Consider the following 27843-nt stretch of genomic DNA (forward strand, 5'->3'; position numbering starts at 1 on the left):
TCCCGATTTTTCACACTTGATGTCTGGTCACTCTAATCAGTGCCCTTATTAAAAGCAATGTCAGTAAGAGCAAATGTCCCTGAGGAGGTCCTCAGTCTACTGAACTGGATTAAGGTTTATAAAATCAACATGTAATTAGATTAAGGTAAATACCAATAGTTTATACAATGGGAGAATTAAACGTATGTCAAAATACTTACAAAGCTCTCCATCTAGAATGTTACATTCTTTCTCTATTTAACATTTATTGGGATCACAGCAGAAAAAAGAATGCTTCTGCTTCTCATTTCTCAGCATGATTGGATCAGAACCTGACATGGCACTTCAAAGGACTAGGCCAGACCTTGAAAGGGCCTGAACGCTAGCAAGTATCTGCCTGTAGAAATACAAATGTTCAGCATGACTCAGGATCTGGCCCACTATCATAAATATAAGTTTTAATAGAAAGTTCTGTTAAGAAACCCTCTTCTGTTTACCTTGCTGACTTTTCTTGAATATTTTTTGAATGAGTCAACATGTTATTGCTGGATGCTTTCCTTCTTGCTTAGCACTTGTGAAATCTGATATTCCAAAGGCCCTGTAGTTCTACCTGTTTTCATGGTAACTTGCATGTAGGAAGAACTGAAATAATCTTTTACACATGAATTACTTAGTGCATAAATTTTGCCACTGGGGAAAACAGGCACATTGAAATTGGCAGTAGCTTTCTCAGAAGGGGCTATAGGGAAGTACATTTTATCAGTGGGGAACAGAAGCACAAAGAGAGTAAGGGCTTGGCTACACTTGTGAGTTACAGTGCATTAAAGCAGCCCCGAGCGCACTAGTTTACGCCCCGTCCACACTGGCAAGGCACTTAGAGTGCTCTGACTCCGTGGCTACAGCGCTGCTGGTACTCCACCTCGGCGAGTGGAATAATGTTTGCTCCGCGCCCGCTGGAGCACCGCAGGGCCAGTGTGGACGAGGTGTTGCATTACTGCACTCTGATTGATCTCTGGAAGTGTCCCATAATCCCCTTAAGTCAAGTGACCACTCTTCTCATTGTTTTGAACTTGCTGTAGGAATGCGGATATGACATTTGAAAGCTCCGTTTCTGACAGCCAGCTGCTTATCTGCTCCGAGACAGATAAGTGTGTTCCAAGACAGATTAGTGTGGAATGCTGTGTGTGAGAGAGAGAGAGGCGGGGGGGTGTGTGTGTGTGGTCTGCTGCTGTCTGAACTTACAGCATGCTGACATGCTCTCAGCCCCCCAAAAACCCACTCTCTCTCCCCCCACATACATACAACACACTCCCTTGCACTCTCCACTCCACCCCAACCCATTTGAAAAGCACGTTGCAGTCACTTGCATGCTGGAATAGCTGCCCATAATGCACCGCTCCCAATGCTGCTGCAAGTACCACAAATTGCCAGTGTGCAAGCAGCTGTCAGTGTGGACAGACTGCAGCACTTTCCCTACTGCACTCTCTGAAGGCGGGTTTAACTCACAACGCTCTACATCTGCAAGTGTAGCCATGCCCAAAGTGACTTGCCCATGGTCTGAGAAGCCTATGGTAGAAACAGGGAAATGAAACCCTCCTCTCCTGGGTCCAAAGCAAGCACCTTAAACACTGGGCTACCCTTCCTTTCCTCCGAGAGGGCTGCAGATTGCTCAAAATGGCTGGGAATGTAACATTATTTAAACTATAAATGGGCTGGGGTTACTGGTGGAAATATAGGAATAATAATCTCATTATGCCTCTTCTCCCTGCTGACAAGGCAAGTTACCCATGTAAAATGTCTAACATAAATTAAATCTGTCACAGGCACCATTACTTTTTTTAGCCTTAGAATTAAATTATGTTAAATTCACAACACTGGGGAAAGGGTGATTTCAACTATTATTGTTTTAATTCAGTATCTTGAATTTTTAACTGGTTTGGCCACGGAGGATTATGGATACAATGAAAAAAATCAAGCTTTATTTTGCTCCAGTTATCAAATTGTTAACATTCCCTTACTGGAATCCCCAATGGTAAAAGTACATAAGAAAAAGATACTTGACTGTGCTTGTGTTCTTTATGGTGTTATTTTTGTCTTCAGTAAGGATTCCTGCTATGTATTCCAATAAATTATGAATGGGAGATTCTGTGATCAGGTGGCATTTTATATATTTACTGAGTATATGTATATAACAAATATATGCTGTAATAAAATACAGAGAGAAAAATCATAACATTTTCCAATGGCTGGGCAATTAATTATCTGCATTAAAAAATTAGATCTTGTTAGTTCCATGGCAGATTTTAAATGTGTCCTGAAGAAGCATCATTATATAATATGCTACAGTGTAGCAATAGGTCCTTATAAAAAAACCCAAGTTCTAAATGCCTCCAAACTTTTTGGAAGTTTGTATCTAGATCCAAATGTGACAGACTTGTCACATTTCTACTATTTAAGATTTTGGTGCTTAATCAAAATTGCTGTGTCAGAATTAGGCCTAAATGCTTAACAAACTAATGAGGGGATGGGCAGGTCCACCCAGTGCTCCCTTTTGAGTTTTTGTTTGTTTTTAAAGACTTTGGTCAAAATTTGAGGATGGATGTGGGTACTTGCTAACTAAAAACCAAGAAAAGGGGAAAGAGTGAGATTCACCCTCATGCCTGTCTTCCCACCATCTCCTGGGATCCACTATGACATCACTGAGTCTTCAGCATCCTAATTCCAAGAAAAGTCCTGACAAGACTGGGCCAAAGAAAGAGACTCTGTGCCATTGCCACCTCCACCGGCTCTGGCAAAATTCTAAACACCATCTGGGATGTGATACTTTGTCACACACTGCTCACCCCATGTGTCTTTTTCTTTTACCACCTTATTTCTTTTCTTTCCTGTCCCTCTTCTTGTGCCTTCTGTCTAGTACAAGTTTGGCTTGGCAATCCTGGATGATGTAGTTTGCAACACTGCTGTAAGCCCATGACCAGACAAACCAATAAAAACAGTATCAGTATCAGGCTGCTTAGAGCAAGACTGGTGAGTCTTGAAGTGTCTAACAAGACCATGGGCTGTGCCTTTATTTCTCCAGCAGTAAGGCTACAAGTAAGACTTTGTCTACACTCGCAAGTGAAAGACAAAACTTTTGTTATTCAGCGGTGTTAAAAAAACACTTCCCCCCAAGACAAAAGTTTTGTCAACCACAAATACTGGTGTGAACCCTGCTTTATAGGCAGTAGAGCTCTCTCCTACCAACAAACAGCAGCTACACTGTGTGCCTTTTAGTGGCATGGCTGTATTGGCACAGCCATGTCGCTGAAAACTGCATAGTGTAGACATAGCCTAAGAGTCAACACCAGAGACAGAAGCTGCATTTTTCTGTCTTTGCTGCTGTATTCTCTCCCCCATGTGTGTTTTGTTTTTTAGGAAATGGCATTGGATTTTAACAACAGCTCTACCCCATCCCAACTAATTTCTTCTGTTTTTCCCCCAAAAGAGAAAGTTATTGCCATCTTTAATACCATCTCAAAGACTGTCAGACAAGGGGTTTTCCTTACAAAAACTATCTACATCTATAGGGAAAGGGAATGAGGGTTATGGTTAATATAAAAGCCTTACTTAATACTTTACATTTAAAATGTTTTAACTGTTTTTCCTGTCTTTTCTGTATCTTTAATATAAAGTTTAAAAGATTTTTAATAATGTGTTTGCCGTGGTACTAAGCAGGCTAAAGTCTTTGTATACCAAACCCTGAACTTTGTGTTATGGTAGACAGTTTCAGGGTCAAGTTAACACCTTTGACTCTTTGGGCCCCTTTATTCCATCTAAATTAATAGAACATGACCTACAATATCAGAGCAGCAATACACAAAGCAAAAATTATGCACACAGCAAGGATAGCCATGACTAATGCCAGTGTTTTCTGGCAACAAAAACAGAATAATTTCTGATTTTCAAAGATTTATATTTTTAAAATGTCAGATATGCATTATATTAATACAAAAAATATGTATAGACAAACATGGGCAATATGTAATCCTTTACAGCACAAAAATGCAGTAGTCTACATTATTGTACATCTGAAAGTCAGTTTTAGAACATAAAAATGTATTAAGTGATCACAAAACAAGTCTGACTGCTGCCAGGTCTCTGCTTCAAGCTGGGCTGCTACCCAGGCTCCTGGCTTGTGCTGCCACCCAGGCTTCGCATTGGGATCCCAGCTTCCCGCTTCCTAGCAGGAGCATGGCAGCTGACCCGGGCTCCAGAGGCGGATCTCCCTGGGTGGCTTCCTGCCTACTCCTGACTGGGAGTGGGAAGGCAAGAAGCCCCAGGGGGCAGCTGGGCTCCCTGTGGGGGGCTGTAGGGAGCTGAGAGCCCTGGCTCTCTGTCCCACATACTACCCCTCTTCAGTCTGTGGAAACGCTCCTGGTGAGGATGCGCACCACTGACAGAAGGAGGTTATTGTGGACATCAGCCACTGCAGTAATTAACGTGTTGACTGTTAAGTCAACCTAATATAAGTCGACTTAAGATTGTACTGTAGACATAGCCTAAGTCTTGGCAAATGTTTGTCCATGCTTTCCAAAACAAGAGAGAGAAATTTCATTGGTACTAGGCAGTTCATTTACAATGTTCAAGTAAACTGCCCACTAACCTTCAAGGTACAGAACTCAGCAGAACTCTGTTCGTAGCCACTGAAGTTGGGAGAGTATACAAACTTGATTGGGATGAAGGATTCTCACATTGCAAAAAAATCTGTATACTGGCTGTTTGTCTGTATTTAAGTACCCCTGCAGGTGCTCTACACAGCTTTGAAAAACTTGACATTTGAGATTGTCCAGTGCATTCTGTCCTTTGTACTCAAGTCTTGCCAGCAGATCAGATGCAATGTTGTACACTTCTGTTAGTAATGTCAATCGTGATTCAAATTTAAGTACTGTCTAAACAAGTGGAATTGCTTTTAAGTATTGGTAAAATGATATGAGTTAAAAATAAATTAGCTATCAAAATTACTTTCTAGTGCAAGAATTTATATATGCCTGTATAATAAACATATTCACAAAGCACTTACAAATACAGTATGTTATGTAATATGAAATAATGTTTTTTACTTTTTCTTTGCTTGCTCAATGACCCATTTATCTCAGCTCTTGTACATTTTGTGTAATTAAACAAGCATAAATAAAATGACTGTAGTACATTTAAAATGTTTAAATGCACCTTTTTACTATTATATCATGCAGTTTAGCACTGCCATATATCTGGACTTAGGCTACATATGTGCCATTTAATTAAAATGCTGTGAAACAGTAGTTCTGAAAGAGTATGCAAATGTAATAACATAGTAATTTAGCTTGCTCTGACTACATTTTGCTATATAATAGTCTTCTAAAAGATCTGCAGAATTCAATATGCAGATTTAATTCCCATAATAAACTCTCCATGTTAGCTTTCCCTAGATTGGGCTAATGAAGACTCTTACAACTTTTCATCTTGCCTGAAAATTGTAAAAGCTTCTTCTCTTGATTTTTTGCAGTTTTTTGCAAATGCTGTTATTCTCTGGAATGCTTCTGCCAGACCTTCCCCAGTGATCGCACAACAAGGCTGTACATACCAATTTCTATCACTGCAATGTTTCTGCATGTTGAATTTCCTGGTTATTTCCTCAGCGTTCAAAGCTCCAGGAAGATCCTGCTTGTTAGCTAACAAAACAATAGGCACATTCTTTAGAAATTCATTCTTTAAGAGAAGTTCAAATTCTTTCTTTGAATCTTCCAGACGTTGCTTATCAGTGCTGTCCACAACGTACACTAGGCCATCTGCATTTTCAAAGTAATTGCACCAAAATGTCCTCATTTTCTGTTGCCCGCCAACATCCCAGATTGTTATAGCAATATTTTGCCCTGTTTCAATCATCTCCACGTTAAAACCGATTGTTGGGAGTGTTAGGAAAACATCATTAAACTTTAACTTGTACAATAGTGTAGATTTCCCGGCTGAATCGAGTCCTAGCATTAATACCTTAGCTGGTTTGACTTTGGAGTGTTTGGAACTCAGCAGACCCATTCTTGCTGTAATTATCTGTATTATGTCTTAAAGATATTATTTCTTCTATAAGGGTGATTTTTGTCAGAAAGCCCTTCTTTCTCCATAAGATGAAGCAAAAAAAGTAAAAGAAGAGGAAGTGGAGAAGAGGCTTTGTGCTATGAAGAAAGAATAAGCCTTTGTGTATTTATATAGAGTCCTTATCAACCTGATAATAGGCAAACAGTATTTTATGAAGGTGCAATGTTCACTGCCTAGCCTATGGGTGGAGCAGACATGAGAATATAATAATTAGTCACGGAGCCCAAAGGTTACAGTATTTCTGAACATGCTGAACAGTGGCAATGCCATACTTATATAAAAAGCCTGCTCTTGTGGTTTATGGGCTACTTAGATGTTATAAGAGGAGGAGGGCTAGCTCAGTGGTTTGAGCATTGGCCTGCTAAACACAGGGTTATGTGTTCAATCCTTAAGGGGGGGCGTGGTTTGGGAACTGGGGTAAAAATCTGTCTGGGGATAGGTCCTGCTTTGAGCAGGGGGTTGGACTAGATGACCTCCTGAGGTCTCTTCCAACCCTGATATTCTATGATTTTATAAACACATAAAACAGTGTTCTAGACACTGAACAGGCAGTGGATTTGTAACTACACACAGAGCATATGCTTGGAAATCACCAATTTTGGAGTTCTAATCCTGACTTACTGTGTGGCCATGAGAAAAAACACTTAACCTCTCTCCCTCAATTTCCCTTTCTGTGAAACATGAATAATAATTCTTACTTACTTACCTCATGGGTGGGTGGAAGTGTTGCATGGATTTCTGATCATTTCAAAAGTACAAGATGACAAAGTTCCTGGTCTGATCATGCAAACCCTCCTTATTTGAGTTGTCCCATGACCTAGAATAAGACATAACACAATGAGTGATAATCACAGACAAATACATTAACTAACTAGTTAATGTTTTTATGGGACATTGAATGTTTATGGCTTGATCTTCAACAGTGCTCAGCACTCACAACTCTCACTAATGTTAATAAGAGTTGTAGGTGCTTGGCAAGTCAAAAGAAGAGCCATAAAGTGGTATATCAATAATATTATTAATAATTATTAGAAGGAAAGCATTTTACAGAGGATTTTCAGGCCCTAACTGCACTGGCCTTTAAAATCTGCATGGATGTGTGCCAACTCTTTTACACACTGTTTCACCTAAACTGGTTTCTAATATAATTTATCAGGCTATAGCAGCAAAGAGTCCTGTGGCACCTTATAGACTAAGAGATGTATTGGAGCATGAGCTTTTGTGGGTGAATACCCACTTCATTGGGTGCTCCAATACGTCTGTTAGTCTATAAGATGCCACAGGACTCTTCACTGCTTTTACAGATCCAGACTAACACAGCTACCCCTTTGATACTTATCAGGCTATGTTGACCAATTCAAACCATAATAGCTTAAAGCAGGGGTGGGCAAACATTTTGGCCCAAGGGCCACATTGAGTTGCAAAACTGTATGGAGGGCCAGGTAGGGAAGGCTGTGCATTCCCAAACAGACTGGCCCCCATCCCCCCGTCTGACCTCTCCCATTTCCCACTCCCTGACTGCCCCCCTCAGAGCCCTCGACCCATCCAATGCCCCCCCCACTCCTTACCCCCTAACTGCCCCCTCCCTGGACCCCCCGCCCCTAACCACCCCAGGACCCCACCCCCTATCCAACTCCCCTGCTCCCAGTCCCCTGACTGCTCTGACTCCTATCCACACCCCCACCCCCTGACAGGCCCCCTGGGACTCCCATGCTTATCCAACCCCACATCCCCTGATCGCTCCCCCCACAGAACCACCACTCCATCCAACTGCCCCCTGCTCCCTGTACCCTGACTGCCCCTGGGGACCCCCTGCCCCTTAGCCAATCCCCCGGCCCTGGCCCCCTTACTATGCCGCTCAGAACAGCATGTCTGGCAGCTGAGCTGCCCGGTTGGAGCTACACACGCTGCTGCGCTGCCTGGCAGGAGCGCGCAACCTGGCCGCCCAGAGCGCTGCCCATGCAGCGGCATGGCTGTGGGGGAGGGGAGACAGTGGGGGAGGGGCCGGGGGCTAGCCTCCCCAGCTGGGAGCTCAAGGGCCGGGCAGGATGGTCCTGCGGGCCGGATGTGGCCCGCAGGGCGTAGTTTGTCCACCTCTGGCCTCAAGAAACATATTTTTAGTTCATTCATTTACTCCTGCTTATTCATTACCTGAAGGCATCGTCTTTGATTGTAACATCAGCGTTGGTTGCTGAGGAAGTTATAGTCACAAACAGCAAATTTGTTACATTTGTGTCTAATTGTTTATAAAGGTGCTCTGCCTCTCAGAGTCAGCATACATACCATCTGATACAGCCCTTGATAAGATGCAACTTTGCCTGAAATCATAATCTTCTGTTTGTTTCTGTATCATCACGCCCACAGCGACAACTTGTGATGGTACAACAAATAAAGATTTTGTTTTTGCACCAATATGCTAGGCAACGGAACAAGGTGGGGAGAGAGGAGAGAAGCCAAATCAAGAGAGTCTAATTGTTTCTAAACAGTATGACACTCATAGTTTTCCAGAACTTTCTGTGGCTCTACATAGGGATCAAGCCTTCAGTGATCTTCCCCGGGGCTCTTTTAAATGTTGCAGTAATTTAGAACTATATTGAACACCCAGAAGTATTATTATTTAGGGTTACCATTTATCTCCACCTAAGTAACATACTATACAGAATCACTAGTTTTCTTTTACAAATGTTCTGTGTTTTCATTATTAGTGGAATTGGGACTCAAATGCAACCTCAAAACTGGACAGAGCCTATTTTCCAAATCTGGTTCAGATGCAGGCCAAGGTGACAGAAATCTCTCAAGAACAGTTTGTGAGATTTTGGTGCTGTCAAATGTAAACCCAAATCCTAGCCATGGGATAGCTGCATGTTGATGAGCAGCCTATTTCAATGCAAATACCACCTCCTTGGCCCAAAGCTAATTATTATTTACATAGAAAATTCCAGAGCTTGAGCTACACCCTTTTCAGCTAACTCTGAGCCTGGTCTTGTAATGTGCTGAGCACCTTCAGTTATGAAGTCTGTTGCAGATGTTAGGGTTCCCATCACCTTTCAGAAGATGTCAATGCCTCAGAGGATCAGGCCGATGTTTCCATTTAGAATTAAACAATTTTGTGGTGTCTTACTGCTTTCAAATAAATAAAACTTTGAGTCTCAGGTCCTAATAGACAAAGCAAGTCCTAGTTTTTCCTTATAATTTCTTTTAAATGATAGAGCCACTCAAGGTGATTGTCCTAAAATGTTACATATGATTAATTTATTTTGATTCATTAACATGAAAAGGACCTATCCATTGATCTAGAGATAATTGTAAATACATTTGTTATTACAGCTCCTTTTATTATCATCCTTACTCCAGTAATTATGCCAGACCCTTAACTGTCAACAGGCAGCCAAAATAAAGATCAAAAGAAATTCCTTCCTCTTTCACCACTAACCACTGTCATAATGCTCATCCCTGTTCAAAACCTAGAGAGAGAGCAGAGCAGCTCTGTAGCTGGGCAGTGAATTTAAAGTGAAGGGGCCTTCATAAAAAACATCTAGAAGCAGAGGAGAATTCTGTGAGAATTCTAAAGCACGGTGAGACAGAAACTTAGGGCATGTCTACACTTATCTCAGAAGCAATCAATCCAGCAGGCGTCGATTTATCGTGTCTAGTGAAGACACGATAAATTGACTGCCGAGCACTCTCCTGTTGACTCTGGTACAGTAACTCCTCGCTTAACCTTGTAGTTATGTTTCTAAAAAATGTGACTTTAAGTGAAACGATGTTAAACGAATCCAATTTTCCCATAAGAATTAATGTAAATGGGGTGGGAGGGAGAGGTTAGGTTCCAAGGAATTTTTTTTCACCAGACAAAAGACTATATTTTACATACACAGTCTATATACACAGTGTAAGTTTTAAACACACAATTTAATACTGCACGCAGCAATAATGATTGTGAAGCTTGGTTGAGGTGGTGAAGTCAGAAGGTGGAAGAGGGTGGGATATTTCCCAGGGAATGCCTTAGTGCTAAATGAAGAACAAGCACTTGGCTGAGCCATCAAGGGTTAATACATTGTTGTTAATGTAGCCTCACACTCTACAAGGCAGCACAAATGGTGGGAGGGGAGACAGCATGGCAGATAGAAACAGAAACACACCATGTGTGTGAGAGAGAGATGTGCATTGCCCCTTTAAGAATGCTGACCCCACTCTAAGTACATTGCTCTTTTAAGTAGATCAGCAAGTTGAGACAGCAGCTGCTGCCAGCAAGCTCCCTCCATCCTGAGCCCTGTCATGTGACATCCCTCCAGGGCTGGTGCAAGGATGTTTCGCGCCCTAGGCGAAACTTCCACCTTGCACCCTCCCTCCCCCCTGCCCCTGCCCTGAGGTGCCCCCTACCCCCTGCGGCAGCTCCCCACCCTCCCCCCACCCTGAGCAACCCCCCCCATCCCAGCTCACCCCTACTCTGCCTCCTCGCCCGAGCACACTGAGGTTGCTTCACTTCTCCTGCCTCCCAGGCTTTCGGTGCCCATCAGCTTAGGTGCTGCAAGCCTGGGAGGTGGGAGAAGTGAAGCAGCTCACCCCTGCCCCCGGCATGCTTGGGGAGGAGGTGGGGCAGGGGTGAGCTGAGGCGTGGAGTTCCCCTGCGTGCCGCCCCCCCACTTGCACTTGCTTCAGACGGCCCTTCCCGTGATACCCTGCCCCAGCTCCCTCTGCCTAAATGCCAGCAGCGACCGGAGCACCCAAAGATCCAGCTGCCGTGGTCGCTGCTGAAGAAAATGCCGCCCCCCGAAATCCTACCACCCTAGGCAACCGCCTAGGTCGCCTAAACTGTTGCACCGACCCTGCATCCCTCCCCCACACTCTATAGACAAGGGGTAAGTGGGGGGCAGGAGCAGGGGGGAGGGGGACACCCTAACATTAGCCCCCCTCCTTCCCCAGCTCCCCCCACCCCCAGCAAGCAGGAGGCTTCCAGGATCTATGATTCTATGATTCTATGTAAGCGCAGCTTCAAGGCAGAGGGCAGGATTGGCACATGGCAGTGGGAGGAGGTCCAGCTGAACTGCAGGCAATTGATAGCCTGCTTGGCGGCTGCCGCACAGGGCACTTAGGGGAGCGGGGAGCTGATGGGGGGGGTTTCTGGAACACCCAGGTTCCAAGCCCCCCATCAGCTAGCTGCAACGAGCTGCTCTTTCTGCAAGCAGTGGACGAAGTAGGTGGCTCCAAACAACATTATATGGGAGCATTGAGCAACTTTAAATGAGCAGGTTGTCTAATTTATCAGCAACGTAACAACAAAACAACGTTAACTGGAATGACTTTAAGTGAGGAGTTACTGTACTCCACTGGAGCGAGAAGTGTAGGCGGAGTCGAGGCGGGGAGCAATAACAGTCGACCTACCACAGTGAAGACATTGCGGTAAGTAGCTCTAAGTACGTCGACTTCAGCTATGCTATTTTCATAGCTGAAGTTGCGTAATTTAGACCGACTAAGCTCGTCCCCCTCCCCCAGTGTAGAGCAGGCTTTAGGCATGATAATGCTAAGCATTGACATCCCCAACTTTAGAATCACTGGGCTGATGAAAGAGAATGACTCTGTAGCCTGGCAGCCAGAGCACTTAGCCACCATGTGGGAGATTCAGGAGGTGATTTTCCTACTCCAAAGATACTTTATTATTTATCCACAGTGGAACAGCTTCAACACATCAAACTATCCCATAGCGCAATAGTTAGGTCACTCCCCTAAGAGATAGCAGATCTCTGTTCAAACCTCTATTCCCACTCAGATGGAGGGGAAACTTGAACAAGGGTAAGTGCCCTAACCACTGGGCTAAAAGTTATGAGCATCCTCTACATCACAGCTGTTTGGGGGAGCTTGCGTGCAGGGCCCAATCCCATAAGCAGGCGCCGAGGCTGCTTACCATATTGGGCCCCAAAGCCAAGTTAGGTGAAGGAGTGTGTATCTTCCCCTGGTTTGTCCATTGCACTGGAATGTAGGCATCCAGACACATAGAGTGATTCTGCAGTACATATGTTCAGAGGTAGAAACTGAGGTACCTACCAGGTTTCTGAATACCAATGGCATCTCATGCTGGGATTTAAACATCTAGGGCAGTGATGGGCAACCTGTGGGCAACCTGTGGCCCGTCAAGGTAATCCGCCGGTGGGCCGTGACACAGTTTATTTACATTGACAGTCCTTCAGGCATGGCCGCTCGCACCTCTCATTGGCTGGGAACAGCGAACCGCAGCTACTGAGAGCTGTGGGCGGCTGTGCCTGAGGGACAGTCAATGTAAACACACTGTCTCGCAGCCCACCAGCAGATTACCTTGATGGGCCGCAGGTTGCCCGCCACTAGGGCCTTTCGTGAATCGAGCCTATAGTTCCTAGGCCACTTAGGGCTTTTTAGGTCTACTTAATTGCCTTTAGCTCTAAGCAACATTTATTAAAAGATGACAACTACCTTGATGTCCTTTTAGCTACCAGTCCAAGATGTAAAGTTTGGCTCTGAGCCAAAATTCCCCAAAATTTGAGTGTCTCTGTATTCAGAAATGTAGTTAAGCCCATTAAGCCGATAGTGCTGTACAGAAAGGGATAGGAGACAGTTGCAAAATTGAGATCCAGATGTGAAACCAAGTGATTCAATGTTTGGATCTGGGCCTTTGTTCACACAGCTCTATTATGTTTTAGCAGTGAGATGTGGGATTTTGGTCAATAGGATCCATTGTTTTTCTTTATACACATTTTAGTATAAAACACACCTGTTAGTACTGTAACTTCGGGACTAAGCCTTCAGACACTACTTAGTCTCAGGAGGAGTGCTTACTGACATGAGGAATCAATATCATACTCGTAGTAAGTCACGCGGAGCCTGGAAATGAAGTCGCTGGAGCTATGCAGGCTTGTAGGTCCGCACTGGAACAGAGGCGTCTAGCGGGGCAGTTGGGCATGTACGTCCGACCCTGGGTTCTCAAATTCCCGTATAGCTGCTGCAGGCTGGGCGGGGGTAGGGGATGGGGGCCCGGCGCCGCGCTCGGAGGAGGTGCGGGGCTCCGGCCGGAAGGGGCGGACCAGCGGCCTGGACTCCTGGCTGGGTGTGGAGGATTGATCCGCCGCCCATGCGCAGGGCTGAGGTATGCGGGCGGCCCGAAGGTGAGTAGGCGCGGGATCAGCTTCTTAGGAGGGGCATGAGGCTGGCCCCATCGCCTCACTGGGGATGAGGGCTGGGCGCTCACCCGCCCTGGAGCGCGGCTGGCGGCTTGGGACGTGTGAGCGCCGGGGAGGGTTGCGCCTTCACCCCCACTCCGGTTACCGTGGTGTCAGGGCCGTTATTCCATAGAAGGTTAGTGCGCATGCTCAGTAACGTCTGCCTAAGCCTCCCCTGACTGGCCCTGAGAACAGCTGCTGCTCTGGAGCGGGGCTAAAGGGAGAGAAGGAGGGTGGGGGATGGGTGCAGCTTGCCCCCGGGGTGGAAGGAGGGGCAGGAGCTGGGGTTAACAATGGTGGCCATGGGATGGCAGGGGGGGGACACCTGCAGAGTGGTTTGAAGTGACCATGGATGGGGGGAGCCACCTGCAGTGGTTGCCAGAGGGGCAGGTGTTCCTGGCTGGCTGTGCTGCCTCAGCGCCCCTGCCCCAGGGTTGTGGACTTTAGAAGTGCAGTGTGGCTCTATGCTGAGGTGTTGCAGCTCTTGTCAGTCTGAAACAAGGTACTGAGTGGCCAAAAGAAAGTTGGTTCCCTGACACAACTGACATGTCCACCACCCTAAAACTGGTAACAATGCTGCCTGGGTTTGTGTGAGGAGAATGCTTCTGCAGGTGTAACGTGTCTGTAAGGAGCCTTACAGCAGTGCCAGGTTTGGCTTAGCTACTACGGTGTGCCTGCCTGGGACTCAGTTTCCTGTTTCCCACTGTAAATGGTGCATCTTACTATTTATTTTACTTATTTGGTTTTAAAATGGTATTTTATTACTAATTGCCCTTAGCACACAATCCGTTCCCTTGAATAACTCTATTCAGGTGTGTGTCATTCTTTACCTGTAACTAAGTTATGCACTGTATCACGTTATAGCTCCAGTTCCACTTCTTTTTCCTGTTCAAATGGTTTACCTTTGCCAATGTAGCAGCAACATTGCAAACTTCTAGTGTCTTTGTAATACACTGTAGATCATCATGACCTTTAAAAACAGGCAGGCTGTGAACTGCAGCAGATCAAGATTACAATATCTTTACTAGGGCATTTTCACTGATGTGTCTATTGTCGGTGTATGAAACATAGATCCAAAAACAGGCCTACTAACTGAGTGATTAGACAAGATTAATATTTTATTGGCGCTGCAACAGTATAGCCGCACCATAACAACATGTTAGTGTGGAAAAATTAAGCTAAATAATAAATACTTTGAGATGTACAAGTTGTCAACCAATGATTTAAAATTATAGTAACTTATCCTCCCTTAGACAATTTGCTTCGCATTACAGATTAAAATTTTTATATATTTCCTATATAATTGACTATGTAAATAAGACCGGATGTTTCCAATGAATAATTGTCTTAGAGCAACTTCATATTACAGGTAAAAATGTAAGGAAAAAAATCATTAAGGTTAAATCATGCTGCCTCCTGCAGTGAGGAGGGTGCGCCAGACTTGCCTTTCCCCATGCTGGTGCTGCTAAAGGAAGAGGGGGAGGTCAGAGTTGTGCAGGGAAGTATGGGGTGCATAGGAGGGGTCCATACATGTCCTCCATATTTATTTTCCTTCAAAAAATAGGCCTGACTCCATGTAAGTTCCTGCATTGTTCCTGCATCCCTTCCCAGCTTCTTAACTTGCAGGACCTCTGCTGCTGTCTGCTCTGGCATGGGGAGCACGGAAGACCAATCTGTTGAACAGGCAGAGAGACAGGAGGCCCCTGAGTTGGGGAGATGATGTTGGACAGTAAAGGAATTAACATGCAAATTGTCTTCAGTGACACTGGTAATCATCAAGTAGTCAGTGGCTGTGGACAGGGGGACCTGGGTTATGGAGATACTGAGAAATTATATATTTAAAAAGAAGAAGAAAAATAAAACCAAGCCCAAGGAAATTAACTGCCTAAAAACTTTAATACAGAATTAAGGTTGCCAAGTGCTGCTTCATGCCTGTGCAGAGAGCAGATAAACTTAAACCTCTAAAAAACAGGAAGTACAAATTTAAAGTAGCAAAGAGTCTTCTGGAACCTTGTAGACTAACAGACGTATTGAAGCATGAGCTTTTGTGGGTGAATACCCACTTCGTCAGATGCATGCGGATGCAAATTAAGGGATGCAAATAAAGGTATGTGCCACCCTTGCAATGTGACCTTAACTTTCCTCCCTTTTAGCAATGCCCAATAACACACATACACCTCTACCTTGATATAAGGCTGTCCTCGGGAGCCAAAAAATCTTACCGCGTTATAGGTGAAACTGCGTTATATTGAACTTGCTTTGATTCACCAGGGTGTGCAGCCCTGCCGCCCCCGGAGCACTGCTTTACCACGTTATATCAGGTCGCATTATATCGAGGTAAAGGTGTACTATCACTTTATCCTTAGAGATGCTGCAGCACACTTTGGGAACGCAGCACATGAGCATTATATAACAAAGTCTAACTCTTTCTCTTTGCTACAGCGAAACGTGGGCTTAGGTTCAGCTAAACAAACTGGAGCTACCCACACTTAGACACTGAGCCTGCTCCACACAGCCCATCCCAGACTGACAAAACATACAGAACTCAGTGCTGAAATGAGACATATCTGAGATCCCCCAAGGTACATATGCATCTCTCATATCCCAGGCACAGATCTGCAATTCAATAAAGTTAAATCTAACACAATTAATGGCAGCTGGAGTGCATGCAGATAAGTGCTGGAATTTGAATCTGTAGAACACAACACAAACAATGGCTTAGTCTCTTAGTCGTGCCTCATGTTTGCTTATTATGGCAGCACTGTTACTGAAGCATTGCCAGTGGCTTTTGCTAGCTCCACGGGGCAGCAGTAAATCAAATTTTATTCAAAACTGACATCACAAGGATGGGGAAAAGTGAGGAGCAGCAAATTCTGACAAGGACAACCCTCCTATTATAATTTGCTGCTTCTGGACCAGGGGACTGAGAAAGGTGAAGGCAGCAAATTTTGCCTCACATCAGCTTTTGCTACAGGTAGCAGTTTCTGACTTTGCTCGAGTGTTGCTGGCCCTTAGCTTTGGTATAGTGGTTGTATGCCCTCGAGCATTGGTGGGGTTAAATTTTAGAGCAGATGATGTGTTTCCACGCTGGTATGGTTTTGCCATTGAAAGGTGTGTGCTTGCACACAAGGTAGTTTCCAGGTTGCTAATATATAGAGCAGGGGTAGACAACCTATGGCACAGGTGCCAAAGGCAGCACATGAGCTGATTTTCAGTGGCACTCACAGTGCCTGGGTCCTGGCCACCAGTCCGGGAGGCTCTGCATTTTAATTTAATTTTAAATGAAACTTCTTAAACATTTTAAAAACCTTATTTACTTTACATACAACAATAGTTTAGTTATATATTATAGACTTAGAGAGAGAGACCTTCTAAAAAGGTTAAAATGTATTACTGGCACATGAAACCTTCAATTAGAGTGAATAAATGAAGACTTGGCAGACCGCTTCTGAAAGGTTGCTGACCCTGACATAGAGAGACCGGTAGCTCTGTTGCAAGCCCATTCCATGTTGTCCCTTCATAACTCTCTGAAGAGGGAAAGAAAGGAGGAGTCTCAGAGGGCTGTGTAGACTTGATTGCAGGGTTGATAACATTTGTGGCTTCTGGATGGTGTGTATTTAAGCCAGGATACGGTGTGAAGAGGAAACAAGTGAGGGCGTTTGTTTAGATGCTCCTACTTCTGCATTTCTGTTCCGTTAGGGAAGAAGAGGAGATGGAGTTGGGGGCCTCTTCATCCTCCATCTCATCATTACCAAAAACAGAAGGCAATCACTCCTCTGCTAGGCCATGAAACTGTCTTCCCCTCCCCATCTGTCACTGGTGGTGAGAGTAATCTGGAATTAACATCACAATGGTAGGTTTGGGGATGTTTTCTATGATCCACATATGTTCCTTGGACAAGCTAGTAGGGATCCACAGTCTAGCTTGCTGTTGTGACTTATAACAAGCTTGTGATACTTGGTATCTTTTTTAAAGTACCTAGGGTCATGTGATTACATGAGAATCTCAGCTGTCATTTAAAAAAATAACTTTCTAGCCCTTGTACTTGTGAACAAAAGCTCAAGAAGGCCCAAAAACTAGAAGGCAAACAAATAGCACTGTAAACTTTTTTTTAAAAATCTTGTGATTTTTGAACATTTGGAGTTGCCAATACCGTTGTGCCAGTTTAAGGTAGGGGTCCAAATTGCTGTCATGATCACATATATCAATCCTGTCCTGGAGCCCCTGTTTCCATTTTTTTAGGAGGAGAATGGTACATGCGTTTCTAGCATCCTGAGCCTGGATCCAGAGTTGGATCCAGGCAGTGGTTTTATCACATGGAGGGAGAACATCACTGACATCCAACCATGATTGCCTCCACACACTCCCTTTTAGATAGGGGAATAAACCCGGTTCTCTTCTAAAATACGGTTTTACATTTCTTATAACTATATTAAATGATACACAGAGTGTCAGTGAAAAGCAACTGCCTCTGAAGTGAAAGGGAACATCCAGGCATATAGCATATCTTATGAGGTGAGCAAGGGGAAATTCCATATGAACTGTAATGTCCATGTAAGAGAAGACTGAATAAGATCTTCTTGTAAATAGGAAGAGTGACTGAACTTCCCAAGATGTAGTGAATCTGATTTGTTTGGTAATGCCATACCATTACTTATTAGCAGGAATCCCAGTTTTCCGTGGAACCCCACCCCAAATACTCTGATAAAATCCATAAGTATCTGTGTCTTTCTGCAATTAAAATGAAACGCTGAACTTCAGTTTTCCTAGCCACAATATATACAGAAATCAGGTGAACACAATGTTTATCCAAGCCTCCATTATCCAACTCATTGTGTTAGCTGAACCACCAGCTGCCCGAGGCTGACTGCCCAAGCCCCCATCTTAAAATAAGGGATAGAAAGCTCTTTGCCCATTCTTCTGATTATCAGAATTTTTGATTATCCGATTTGTCCCTGATCTCAATTAGATAGGATAAATGAGGGTTTCACTGTGTATGTTTTTATTTGTTCACAAAATGTAAAAACTAAAGATTCTCTGTTTAAAAACAAATTCTGTGTTTTTCTGTGGCAAACAGATTTCTAGGATCCCTGCTTATTAGCAATAGCTCAAAACTGAACACATTAGAACTTAAGTATCAGAGGGGTAGCCGTGTTAGTCTGGATCTGTAAAAGCAGCAAAGAGTCCTGTGGCACCTTATAGACTAACAGACGTTTTGGAGCATGAGCTTTCGTGGGTGAATACCCACTTTGTCAGATGCATGTTTTGTTTCCTTACTTAATTGAACATTAGAACTTGTTTATTTGGGAATACCTAATCTCTTGTATGGTGCAGATGGGCATATTTCATCTTTTTTTTTAAGAGCCTTCCAAAGATACCATTTCTGATCATATTGGGGTAGCGATTTTTGCACATTGAGCTTTAACACTGCCACTGCTGTAGCATAACTGCCAGCACTCATTATGTTAATGACTATATTGTGTGAAATTCTGTGTCAGCTTTGGGAGACTACTGTGAGAGAATGGATCAGCTAGGGTGTGTGTGTGCGTATACATTTCAGATTGCTAGCTTGTATCTTCTACTCTCTGTGCTGCTATCTTCTTCCAATTCTTACATTATCTGTAAAGCAACCAAGCAGTAGAAACAGAAGGGATAGGGTTAGTCCTGCTCCCATTATAGTTGATAGCAAGACTCCAATTGACTGCAGTGAGAATAGAATCAGGCCTGTAGTTTGTATTCTGGAATGGGATTCATATGTATTTTCTGAGTAGCAGCCGTGTTAGTCTGTATCCATAAAAGGAACAGGAGTACTTGTGGCACCTTAGAGACTAACAAATTTATTTGAGCATAAGCTTTCGTGGACTACAGCCCACTTCTTTGGATGCATGGAATGGAACATATATTGAGGAGATATATATACACATACAGAGAGCATGAAAAGGTGGGAGTTGCCTTACCAACTCTGAGGCCAATTAAGTAAGGAAAAAAACCAAAAACTTTTGAAGTGATAATCAAGATAGCCCAGTACAGACAGTTTGATAAGAAGTGTGAGAATACTTACCAGGGGAGATAGATTCAATGTTTGTAATGGCTCAGCCATTCCCAGTCCCTATTTAAACATAAGGTGATTGTATCTAGTTTGCATATCAATTCCAGCTAAGGCAACTCCCACCTTTTCATGCTCTCTGTATGTGTATATATATCTCCTCAATATGTGTTCCATTCCATGCATCCGAAGAAGTGGGCTGTAGCCCACGAAAGCTTATGCTCAAGTAAATTTGTTAGTCTCTAAGGTGCCACAAGTACTCCTGTTCTTTATATGTATTTTCTGTTGAATGGCAGTGCTGTTCATGCCAGCGTGTTGCTCTGATAGCTTGAATCACATGCTGCTTGGTAGTTTTGTGATGTTATGGCATAAGCTTTACTTTGTTTACTGACTGACCCTTCTTTCCTTTCAGGATAAGACATACTTGGCTCTTCCTGTCCATAGAAGGAGGAATTGCTAGTTGGGATATGACATTCCGTAAGAGGTTTCCTGCTGTCCTCTGAGGCCCAGGAGTAAGGGCATCTGTTATTAATAAACTTAGCAGAATAAAAATGTCTTTGGTAACTGCCTTTTCCACCATAGCTTCCTCAGTTTGTTCTGCTTCTTAGGGATAATTCCTCTTTTCCTTGCTTAGTGAAAAATCTCATTGACTTCATTGGAGTCTTGAGTAAGGGGATCAGGATTCTTAGTGCTATCAGCTGCATTCCCCTGCTGTATTTGATTAATTTCATCTGGTTTTTTTTTTTTTGGGCGGGGGGGTGGATTGTAGGGTTTTTTGGGTTTTAGGTCTGCAGTGGAATTCAATATTTTCCTCTTTCATAATGAAGTAAAAGATCTTAAATTTCTTAGACAGTCTAACAGCATCATACTTTGACGACATCTCCAGGGCATTATCGAAGAGAAATGTTCACAGAAACTTTTCCTGTATAGTGGATGAATAAGAGGATGAAGGAATACTACAAACAGCAGCAATATAGTTGACAGGTAAACATTCTCTCCCTTTAGTGCTCTGAAACATATCATTATGCTAAAGTAATTTTTAATTGGAAAGTTAAACTGCTGTAATATAAAAGCAAAGTATACATAGACAATTTCTAATTTGCAAAATTGGAGATTCAAAATATCTTTCCATAACACTTAGAATTTCTTTCAAAAATACTCATATTATGTAAGCACCTAAATAATGCACATAGAAGCACATGCTAAATTGCAGCGACACAGTTCTGTATATGTTGAAGCCACACAGTATTGCATGTAGTTATTAGGATATTCTGGCTTGACCAGATTATCCTAAAAGTCATAGTACACAAAAATATGTATTAGAAAGTCAGTATACTAGAATTCTTTTAATAGTGAGTAGTGTCACTTCTCTCCTCTTCTTCCCCCTTCTCCCTCAGAGTCCCTTTTCCCTTGGATAACTTCACTGTAAGCAGAACTGTGGTACCATTGCAAAAGTGGAGTGTGCTGAAGTAGGTTGGGACACTTGCACTACTTCACTATAAAGGAAATTCCAAGACAAAAATATATTGAAATGGAGGTAAAGTTGAAAGTACATATCTGTAACTTAAGTAAAACACACTTCAGCTATTACAAACCCAGGAATTCAGATTTAAGGTTACGTTTAAGAGAAATCCAAACACGTTAAGGTATGGCAAACAACCTTAACTGTGCCCTGTAGTGAGTCTGCACAATACCAATGGATTATGATTCAGGTTAGATTAAGCTGATTTTTAAAGATCAGTTTATTTTAATATTTTTCTGAGTTTTAACTTGTTTTGTTTTGTTTTTACAAAAAATACATGTGCTGAAAACTAGTTAAGTGTCCAGTTATATTTTGTATTCTGGGCTGTGGTCTCATCTGAGTGAGGGTAAAGCGCAGTGCAGAGTGATAAAATGTTTATATCACAGTTGTCTTTTAAATAAAGCAGTCTAAGTCTATTTTTGTTTAATATCAGCAGGGGGCATTAGATTTCTTTTTTAGTAAGCTAAGCTTTTAGACTCTTTGTAGGTCTATAAATACATGCAACGCTGTTTGAAAAAGATTACTCAAGATTGTTCAGACTCTTTAAAAAAAAACCAAGTAGTTTTTTGAAGTCTTGTTACAATGTATCTGAATTAAAAGTCTGAGGAAGAGCTCTTTGTAGCTCAAAAACTTGTCTTTCACCAACAGAAGTTCCTCTAATAAAAGATATTTGCTCACCCCTCCTTTGTCTCTCTAGTAATCATTATGAGCTAGCATCTTCCAAAGGATGCCTTGTACATGTTCTATTGGTGATCTATGTCCTTCAGGAAAATAAGCAGAAGCAAAGAAATTAGACATTGTATTTTCAGATAATTTGTGCCTGTTAGCTAGAAAAAGATTGGATTTTTTTCTGTGGTGTTTGTAAGCATCTAGGTTTGAATACCATGGGTTATGAACTTCTGGAGGGGAACCACATAGCGCTATGATTGTATAAGAGATGGTGCAATCTTGTCAGCGCTGGAAGTCTTAAAAGGCAGACAAGGGGTAGGTGGAAAAAAATGGTCATTTCTAGTCTTTGTATTGGTGACTGAGGCAGACAGAGATGTGGAGCCAGATCTTGGCTCATACTGAGGTACCTGATCAAGACCCACATTTCTGAAGTGCTGAGCACCCAGCTGTTCCCATTGTGACACTTATAGGCAGACTTTCAAAGTGCTCAGCACCCACTTACTTTGGCGTCTAATTGGCAGCTGACCTCTTTTAAAATCTGGTCCTGATTGTGGGTGCAGAGTTGTCTTGAAAATCATACCCAAGGTCAGACAGGGAGTCTGAGACAGGGCTGGGAATAGAATTCAGGTGTCCTGAGTCCCAGTCGGATGCTGTAATAAGAGGGCCCTCTTCCATCCCATGAGGATTAATTAGTGCCATTCCTTTCCAGTTTGTCTGACTGGCAGGCTTCTACTTACACTGAAGTCATTGTGTCCAAGGTTAACTGGCTCATAATGCTTGTAATGTTTTAGATTTTTTACATACATTGGCTGCTAGTAATTAGTGGTGCCATCTTTACTCCTTTCTTTTCCCCAGAGTTCTCTTCAGTCCTTGGAGCACATTGTTCTCCAACCTGTTGTTTAATATTTGGAATCATGTCCTCTGCACTTTTAAGTAAGTAGGGATCCGCCTTGGTAGAACTTGTTCCCTTTCACATCAGGAGTAGGGGAAACTTTCTGGTCTTTGGTTTTTGTTTTGTAAACTTTGGTTGTCAAGCCCTGTGACATGCATACTATGGAGTGCTATTTACTTAACATTAAGTCTGTATACCAAAGGTGAGGTTATTAGATGATCTGAAGAGCCGTCATCAGAAACAAGCAGCTGTACAGAGTATGAATAGAGGGAAACAGTTTTCCCCGCCCTCTAAGCTGACTATGTATGGGAGGAGGTGGGAATCTTCTGTCAGTATTGTAATGGGTACCCTAATGACACCTCTACCTTGATATAATGCAACCTGATATAACACGAATTCGGATATAACGCAGTAAAGCAGTGCTCCGGGGGGGCGGGGCTGTGCACTCTGGTGGATCAAAGCAAGTTCGATATAACGTGGTTTCACCTATAACTGTTCATTATTATTTGCATTTCATGCAGCTTGAACTATGAAAGAAGACTAGTCCAATTCACTTTCTGGCTCTCATGCACTGTCACAGTCTTGCAATATTGGGATTAGAGACACTGCAGGGAAATATTTGAATAGGAACAAATCCTTTCTTAAATCTGTTTCATGACGACAGGGGTATTTTTTGTAAAGGTGTATGTGTTTACATGCTAAGCTTGCAAACTTCTGGCACAAACCTTAAGGTTTGAACCTGATCTACTTTACAGTGGACCAGTCCTGCTCCCATTTAAGTCAATGACAAAGCTGTTTGGCAGGATTGGGTAGATTCTCCATTTATGTAGTTGGCTAGTTCAATATGTGCATAACTAATTGTTTTTATTGTATAGGTTTTTTTGAAGGAAATAGCCATTTCTTTGTGTGTTCAGCATATTATAAGGAGCTTGGTCTGTGTCACTGAAATACTTACGGATGTAGGCTTGTAATTCTAATATTTGTTTAGTTTGCTTGTATAGAGGTTGACTCTTCACTAGCATATTCAGCCAAGAGCAAGCAGTTCATGAGGAGATGAGGCTGTGCCAGGTCTAAAAATGGGAAGAGACAGCATATTTGTCTGCACTTGTTTGTGTCTTTTTGTGTTTATATCCTCCTGGTCACTTCCTGCTTACATAAAAAAACTCAATAACTACAAATGTAATACAATTATTTACCTCTTTTCCATCAAAAGAAATTGCCAACTGTTACCAGGTTTTGAGCAGTAATTTAAAAAAACACTTTAGTCATCTGTTTTTGTGTGTCACCATCCTTCCAGCATCAAGCTTTAAATGAGTATAAGACACTGGGTTGATGTGCTGAGAGCCCTTAACTATCTCTGGAATTAAGGGTGCTCTATACTTCATCCTTTAGTAGATGAGACTCCAAAGGAGAAAGCTGTTCATGAATAAGATCAGTCACCACTCATCTAGTCACCAGCAAACTTCAATCATAATCAGAATGTGGTGTTCAAAATATAAGTGGTGGCTAAAGAACAGTGTTTAGCAGGGCCAGTGTAGTTTTCCTTTTCTGATCTCATGATACCAAGCCACATTTTGTCGTTACAATTTTAGGCAGATGATAAAATGAGTACAAGTGCATTCTTAATGTACTAACCTTTTCCATCTGCATTTCTTTCAGCAAGAAGCTGGCTCCCAAAAGTTGTGACCCAGGATTTTGTAAGCCTCTTGAAGTTCTGCTGCACACATCTATCTTGTAGCTGCTTCTAGTGAATATGTCTATGAAATACTTAAAATGGAGTTTTTTGGCACTTTCGATGCTTTCTGTCATAATAATGACATGGTACCTGACACTTCCTTTGCATACTGTGATAGAGCATACAAACTGGATGTATTTCTATGAATATGAGCCAGTTTACAAGCAGAACTTCCTCTTCACGCTGCGGGAACGTTTGAAATGCAAAGATACAAATCCGTTTCTGGTCATCTTGGTGTCTTCACAACCTATGGAGATAGAGGCAAGGCAGGCCATTAGAATAACATGGGGTTCTAAAAAATCCTGGGGGGACAGTCAGGTTCTAATACTGTTCTTACTAGGACAAGGAGCTGAAAGAGAAGACAGCTTAGCATTATCAATAGAAGATGAAAGTATTCTGTATGGCGACATAATTCGCCAAGATTTTATGGATACTTACAACAATCTTACCTTGAAAACAATCATGGCATTCAGATGGGTGTCTGAGTTTTGTTCAAATACTAAATACATTATGAAGACTGATTCTGATGTTTTCATCAACGCTGGCAACTTATTAATGTTTCTTCAAAATGTCAATTCTTCAGACAGTTTTTTTACTGGTTACCCTCTAATTGATAACTTTTCCTACAGAGGGTTTTACAGAAAAAGATATATTTCTTATGACGAATATCCATTTAAGGTATATCCTCCCTACTGTAGTGGAATGGGGTATATACTTGATGGAAAACTGGCTCTGAAGATTTATGAAATGATGAGTCATATCAAACCTATTAAATTTGAAGATGTTTATGTTGGCATTTGCTTAAATATACTAAATGTGAACATCCATATTCTAGAAGATACACAACTCTTCTTTTTATACAAAATTAACTTTAACATCTGTAAATATAGACACTTGATTGCGGTACATGGTGTGTCTTCAAGTGAAATGATCAGATTTTGGCAGGATTTATTGACTGACACCTCACTCACTTGCCACTGATCCCAATTAATATATGTCTGTCAAAAGCTGACCTTTGTCCTGGCCTCTTGGTTTGAATTGCACTGTAGAAAGTGTCTAAATTGAGTTTTGTAGAACAAGGAAATGGAAATGGGGTTTTAGGAAGGATCACTCAGGCTTATGGGACCATCTTGATTTCGAGCACCATTAAAACAGCAGAATATCTCTATAGAGGGTTTTCAGTATTGTGGTTTTAAATTGAGAATGAGACTTTGTTGCACCTTTTTTATTTCAGAATTATTTAGATTATATAGTAACAGTATTCTGCTCACTCTACTCCTCTGCTTCATTTCTGAACAGTCTGCTGCAAGTATAGGGTCATCCTGCCACCTCCCCAGGAATCTGTTGTCCTGGGATTTATGGAACTACAGCAGCATCATCCCTTTTTCCTCTCAAAGAACTCTCCCACAAACCTAGACCCTGGGGAAAACTCCTGTTTTCCTTCATATGGATACCCAGCCCATTCTAGGGAGTGTCTCATCCTGTGTCCCCATCAACACATGAACTCCTCCTCTGCACTTCATGATGCTCAAAGTTGCTTGCTTAGTCAACACGAATTCCTTTAGAAATATTGTGCCAAGATTTTCAAAATTAGGAGCCTAAAATTAAACAGCCATGTTTTCACTGAAGTCAGCAGAATTTCCAGGTACTCTGCATTTCAGAAAATCTGGCTTCTTTTTTAGGTGCCTATATATGTATTTTATAGAATTGCTTTAATGACTTCAGATAGCTGCATAATTTTATGTAGTGGTAATTGTGTTCTGAGTATATTAAAGTAGAGGGCCAGTCTACTTAGTTCAAATAAACTTACTTTCAAGTTGCTCTGCAATATAGGACAGCAAAATTTATGCACTAATAGGCCCATCTCCACACCTATCAGAATCCAGGCAGGGAGAATAAGCAATGAGATTTGCTGTGAAACTTGTCAGTTTAAATGGCTTTCAAATGCTGAGATCAGCTTCCATTTGCAAAATGAACTCTTTGCTTCAGAGTTTAAAATAAAAATTTGGAAATATTGTTACTAGACTTTTCTCTAACAGGAATTTTAACAAAAGAAAACAAATGCAATTTTGTATGTAAAGTCCAGTATTTTATTGTCTTAGTCATATCAGCAAGGCCATGTTTCCAGTAGTTTACGCTTCTGGTAGACAATACAGAATCTGCAATTGCATTATCATAGTTGTTATTCTTGATACATCTAAAATCTATCACATACCAAAGATACAACAGTTACATCCTGTACATCTAGCACTGCCACTTTACTTCTAGTCATACTATAGCTAATGTTATGATATTTACATTTAATTTGACTTTTAAGTAGTCTCTTAGAGACAAATGTAGAATAGATATAAAAAAACTCCACTACTAATACCACGAATGAGGTTTCATCAATATTTTTTATGTGCACTATGATCAGTGTTGAATTTTGATAACTTTGTAATAGTAACAGCTTATTATTTTAAACCTACTATGACTTGAACATTTGTTTATTTTAATTGTGAGTGTTTGCCCCATGAACACTGAAATTCAGTATAGCCGGACAGTGGTTAGTATTGCTTTAAAAAAAATACATTAGATTGAATCACAAAAAGACTTTGCAGTCTTCACAAATCTGATGTAAGGCAGACGGCTCCAGCTGAGAAAATAGGTATGACAATAAGAGAAAAGTAACTAATTTTCTCCGAGCAAGATATTTTTGTGCCTGACAAGGTTCTATGGCCCAGAGTGAGAAACACTGATCAGCGATTGCAGGGCTTTTGCCTTCAGAAATGTAGATTTATACATTGTTTATTCAACCTGAAATTGTAACTTAAAGTGACAAAAAGTAACTTAAAGTGACAAAACTGATCTTTTATTTTGAAACAACCTCCTAGTAACAGACATTTTTCTTGCTTCCCCCATTTCCAAACATCTGAATTTATTACTAGAAGCATAAAAATATGTATTGCTGCTTGCCATGTTACTTCAACAGAAATGTTTGCTATTTTTAAAAAAACAAACCTGATTGTAAGAGGGGAATTTAAAATAATCTTGTGAATTTACACCATCAGTCAATTTTAATGTAGACTACAATCTGGGCCTGGACTACTATGTCCCCTTAACATGTTCTGATGAAAATGAAGTGTAAACTTCAGGCCAAGATTTGTTTATGACCCTGTTTATGAACTTATTGGCCTTGCAAATGATGCAGATGAAGCAGGTCAAGCATCCTTCAGGACCATACATGTTCTTAGAGAGAGCTGGTATGAACAAAAATGCCTCAAACAGTGTTTGGTATTTAGAGTTTTATTCTAGTTATTGAAAATAGCATTCACAATGTAAAATTACCACTGTATCTATCACCTGTATAGTCTGCCAGTAGTGTTTGCATATTTAACTGTTTAGACATTTTTACTGGGATTCATTGATTGCGTACCTTCAAATACAAATAGTAAATACTTAACCTGACTAGGTGCATTGCAGGATTAACCATGTTAATGAAGACCAGAGACTACATAAATTGTTTGCCTGTACCTTGTTTTGGCATTGTTTTATGTCTGCCATTTGTACAGTAATAAAAGAAGAAAATTTACAGCAGTATTTACAGCAAATTGTGTTAAATCCCCTGTTTCATTTATCTTGGTATAATTAGTTTTTAAAAGTTTGAGTAATTTAAACTGAATTTAGTTATGCTTGAAGTCTGTATTCAGTGTACAT

The 27843-nt window shown here is 41.8% G+C and overlaps 2 protein-coding genes across 8 annotated transcripts; one reads left to right on the forward strand and one right to left on the reverse strand.

Annotated features, from left to right (window-relative positions):
* Positions 1-5445: 5445 nt before the first annotated feature.
* On the reverse strand, positions 5446-6033 carry ARL14 (ADP ribosylation factor like GTPase 14). The gene has a single exon (XM_050966181.1). It carries the CDS (start codon positions 6031-6033, stop codon positions 5446-5448), a length of 588 nt encoding a protein of 195 aa, XP_050822138.1.
* Positions 6034-13135: 7102 nt separating this feature from the next.
* B3GALNT1 (beta-1,3-N-acetylgalactosaminyltransferase 1 (globoside blood group)) lies at positions 13136-27706 on the forward strand. Of its 7 annotated transcripts, XM_050966108.1 has the most exons (7): positions 13158-13229; positions 15726-15865; positions 16983-17136; positions 19742-19841; positions 20179-20313; positions 20727-20866; positions 24072-27706. In XM_050966108.1, the coding sequence occupies exon 7, from the start codon at positions 24166-24168 to the stop codon at positions 25126-25128; it is 963 nt and encodes a 320-aa protein (XP_050822065.1). In that variant the 5' UTR covers positions 13158-13229; positions 15726-15865; positions 16983-17136; positions 19742-19841; positions 20179-20313; positions 20727-20866; positions 24072-24165; the 3' UTR covers positions 25129-27706. The 7 variants fall into 7 exon arrangements, with proteins under 7 accessions (XP_050822061.1, XP_050822065.1, XP_050822062.1 ...); XM_050966104.1 differs by lacking the exon at positions 15726-15865 and having other exon boundaries at positions 13136-13229; XM_050966105.1 differs by lacking the exons at positions 13158-13229; positions 15726-15865 and adding an exon at positions 13244-13419.
* Positions 27707-27843: the final 137 nt, after the last annotated feature.

This window comes from Gopherus flavomarginatus, chromosome 8, assembly GCF_025201925.1.
Source record: "Gopherus flavomarginatus isolate rGopFla2 chromosome 8, rGopFla2.mat.asm, whole genome shotgun sequence".
NCBI classification, from domain to species: domain Eukaryota; kingdom Metazoa; phylum Chordata; order Testudines; family Testudinidae; genus Gopherus; species Gopherus flavomarginatus.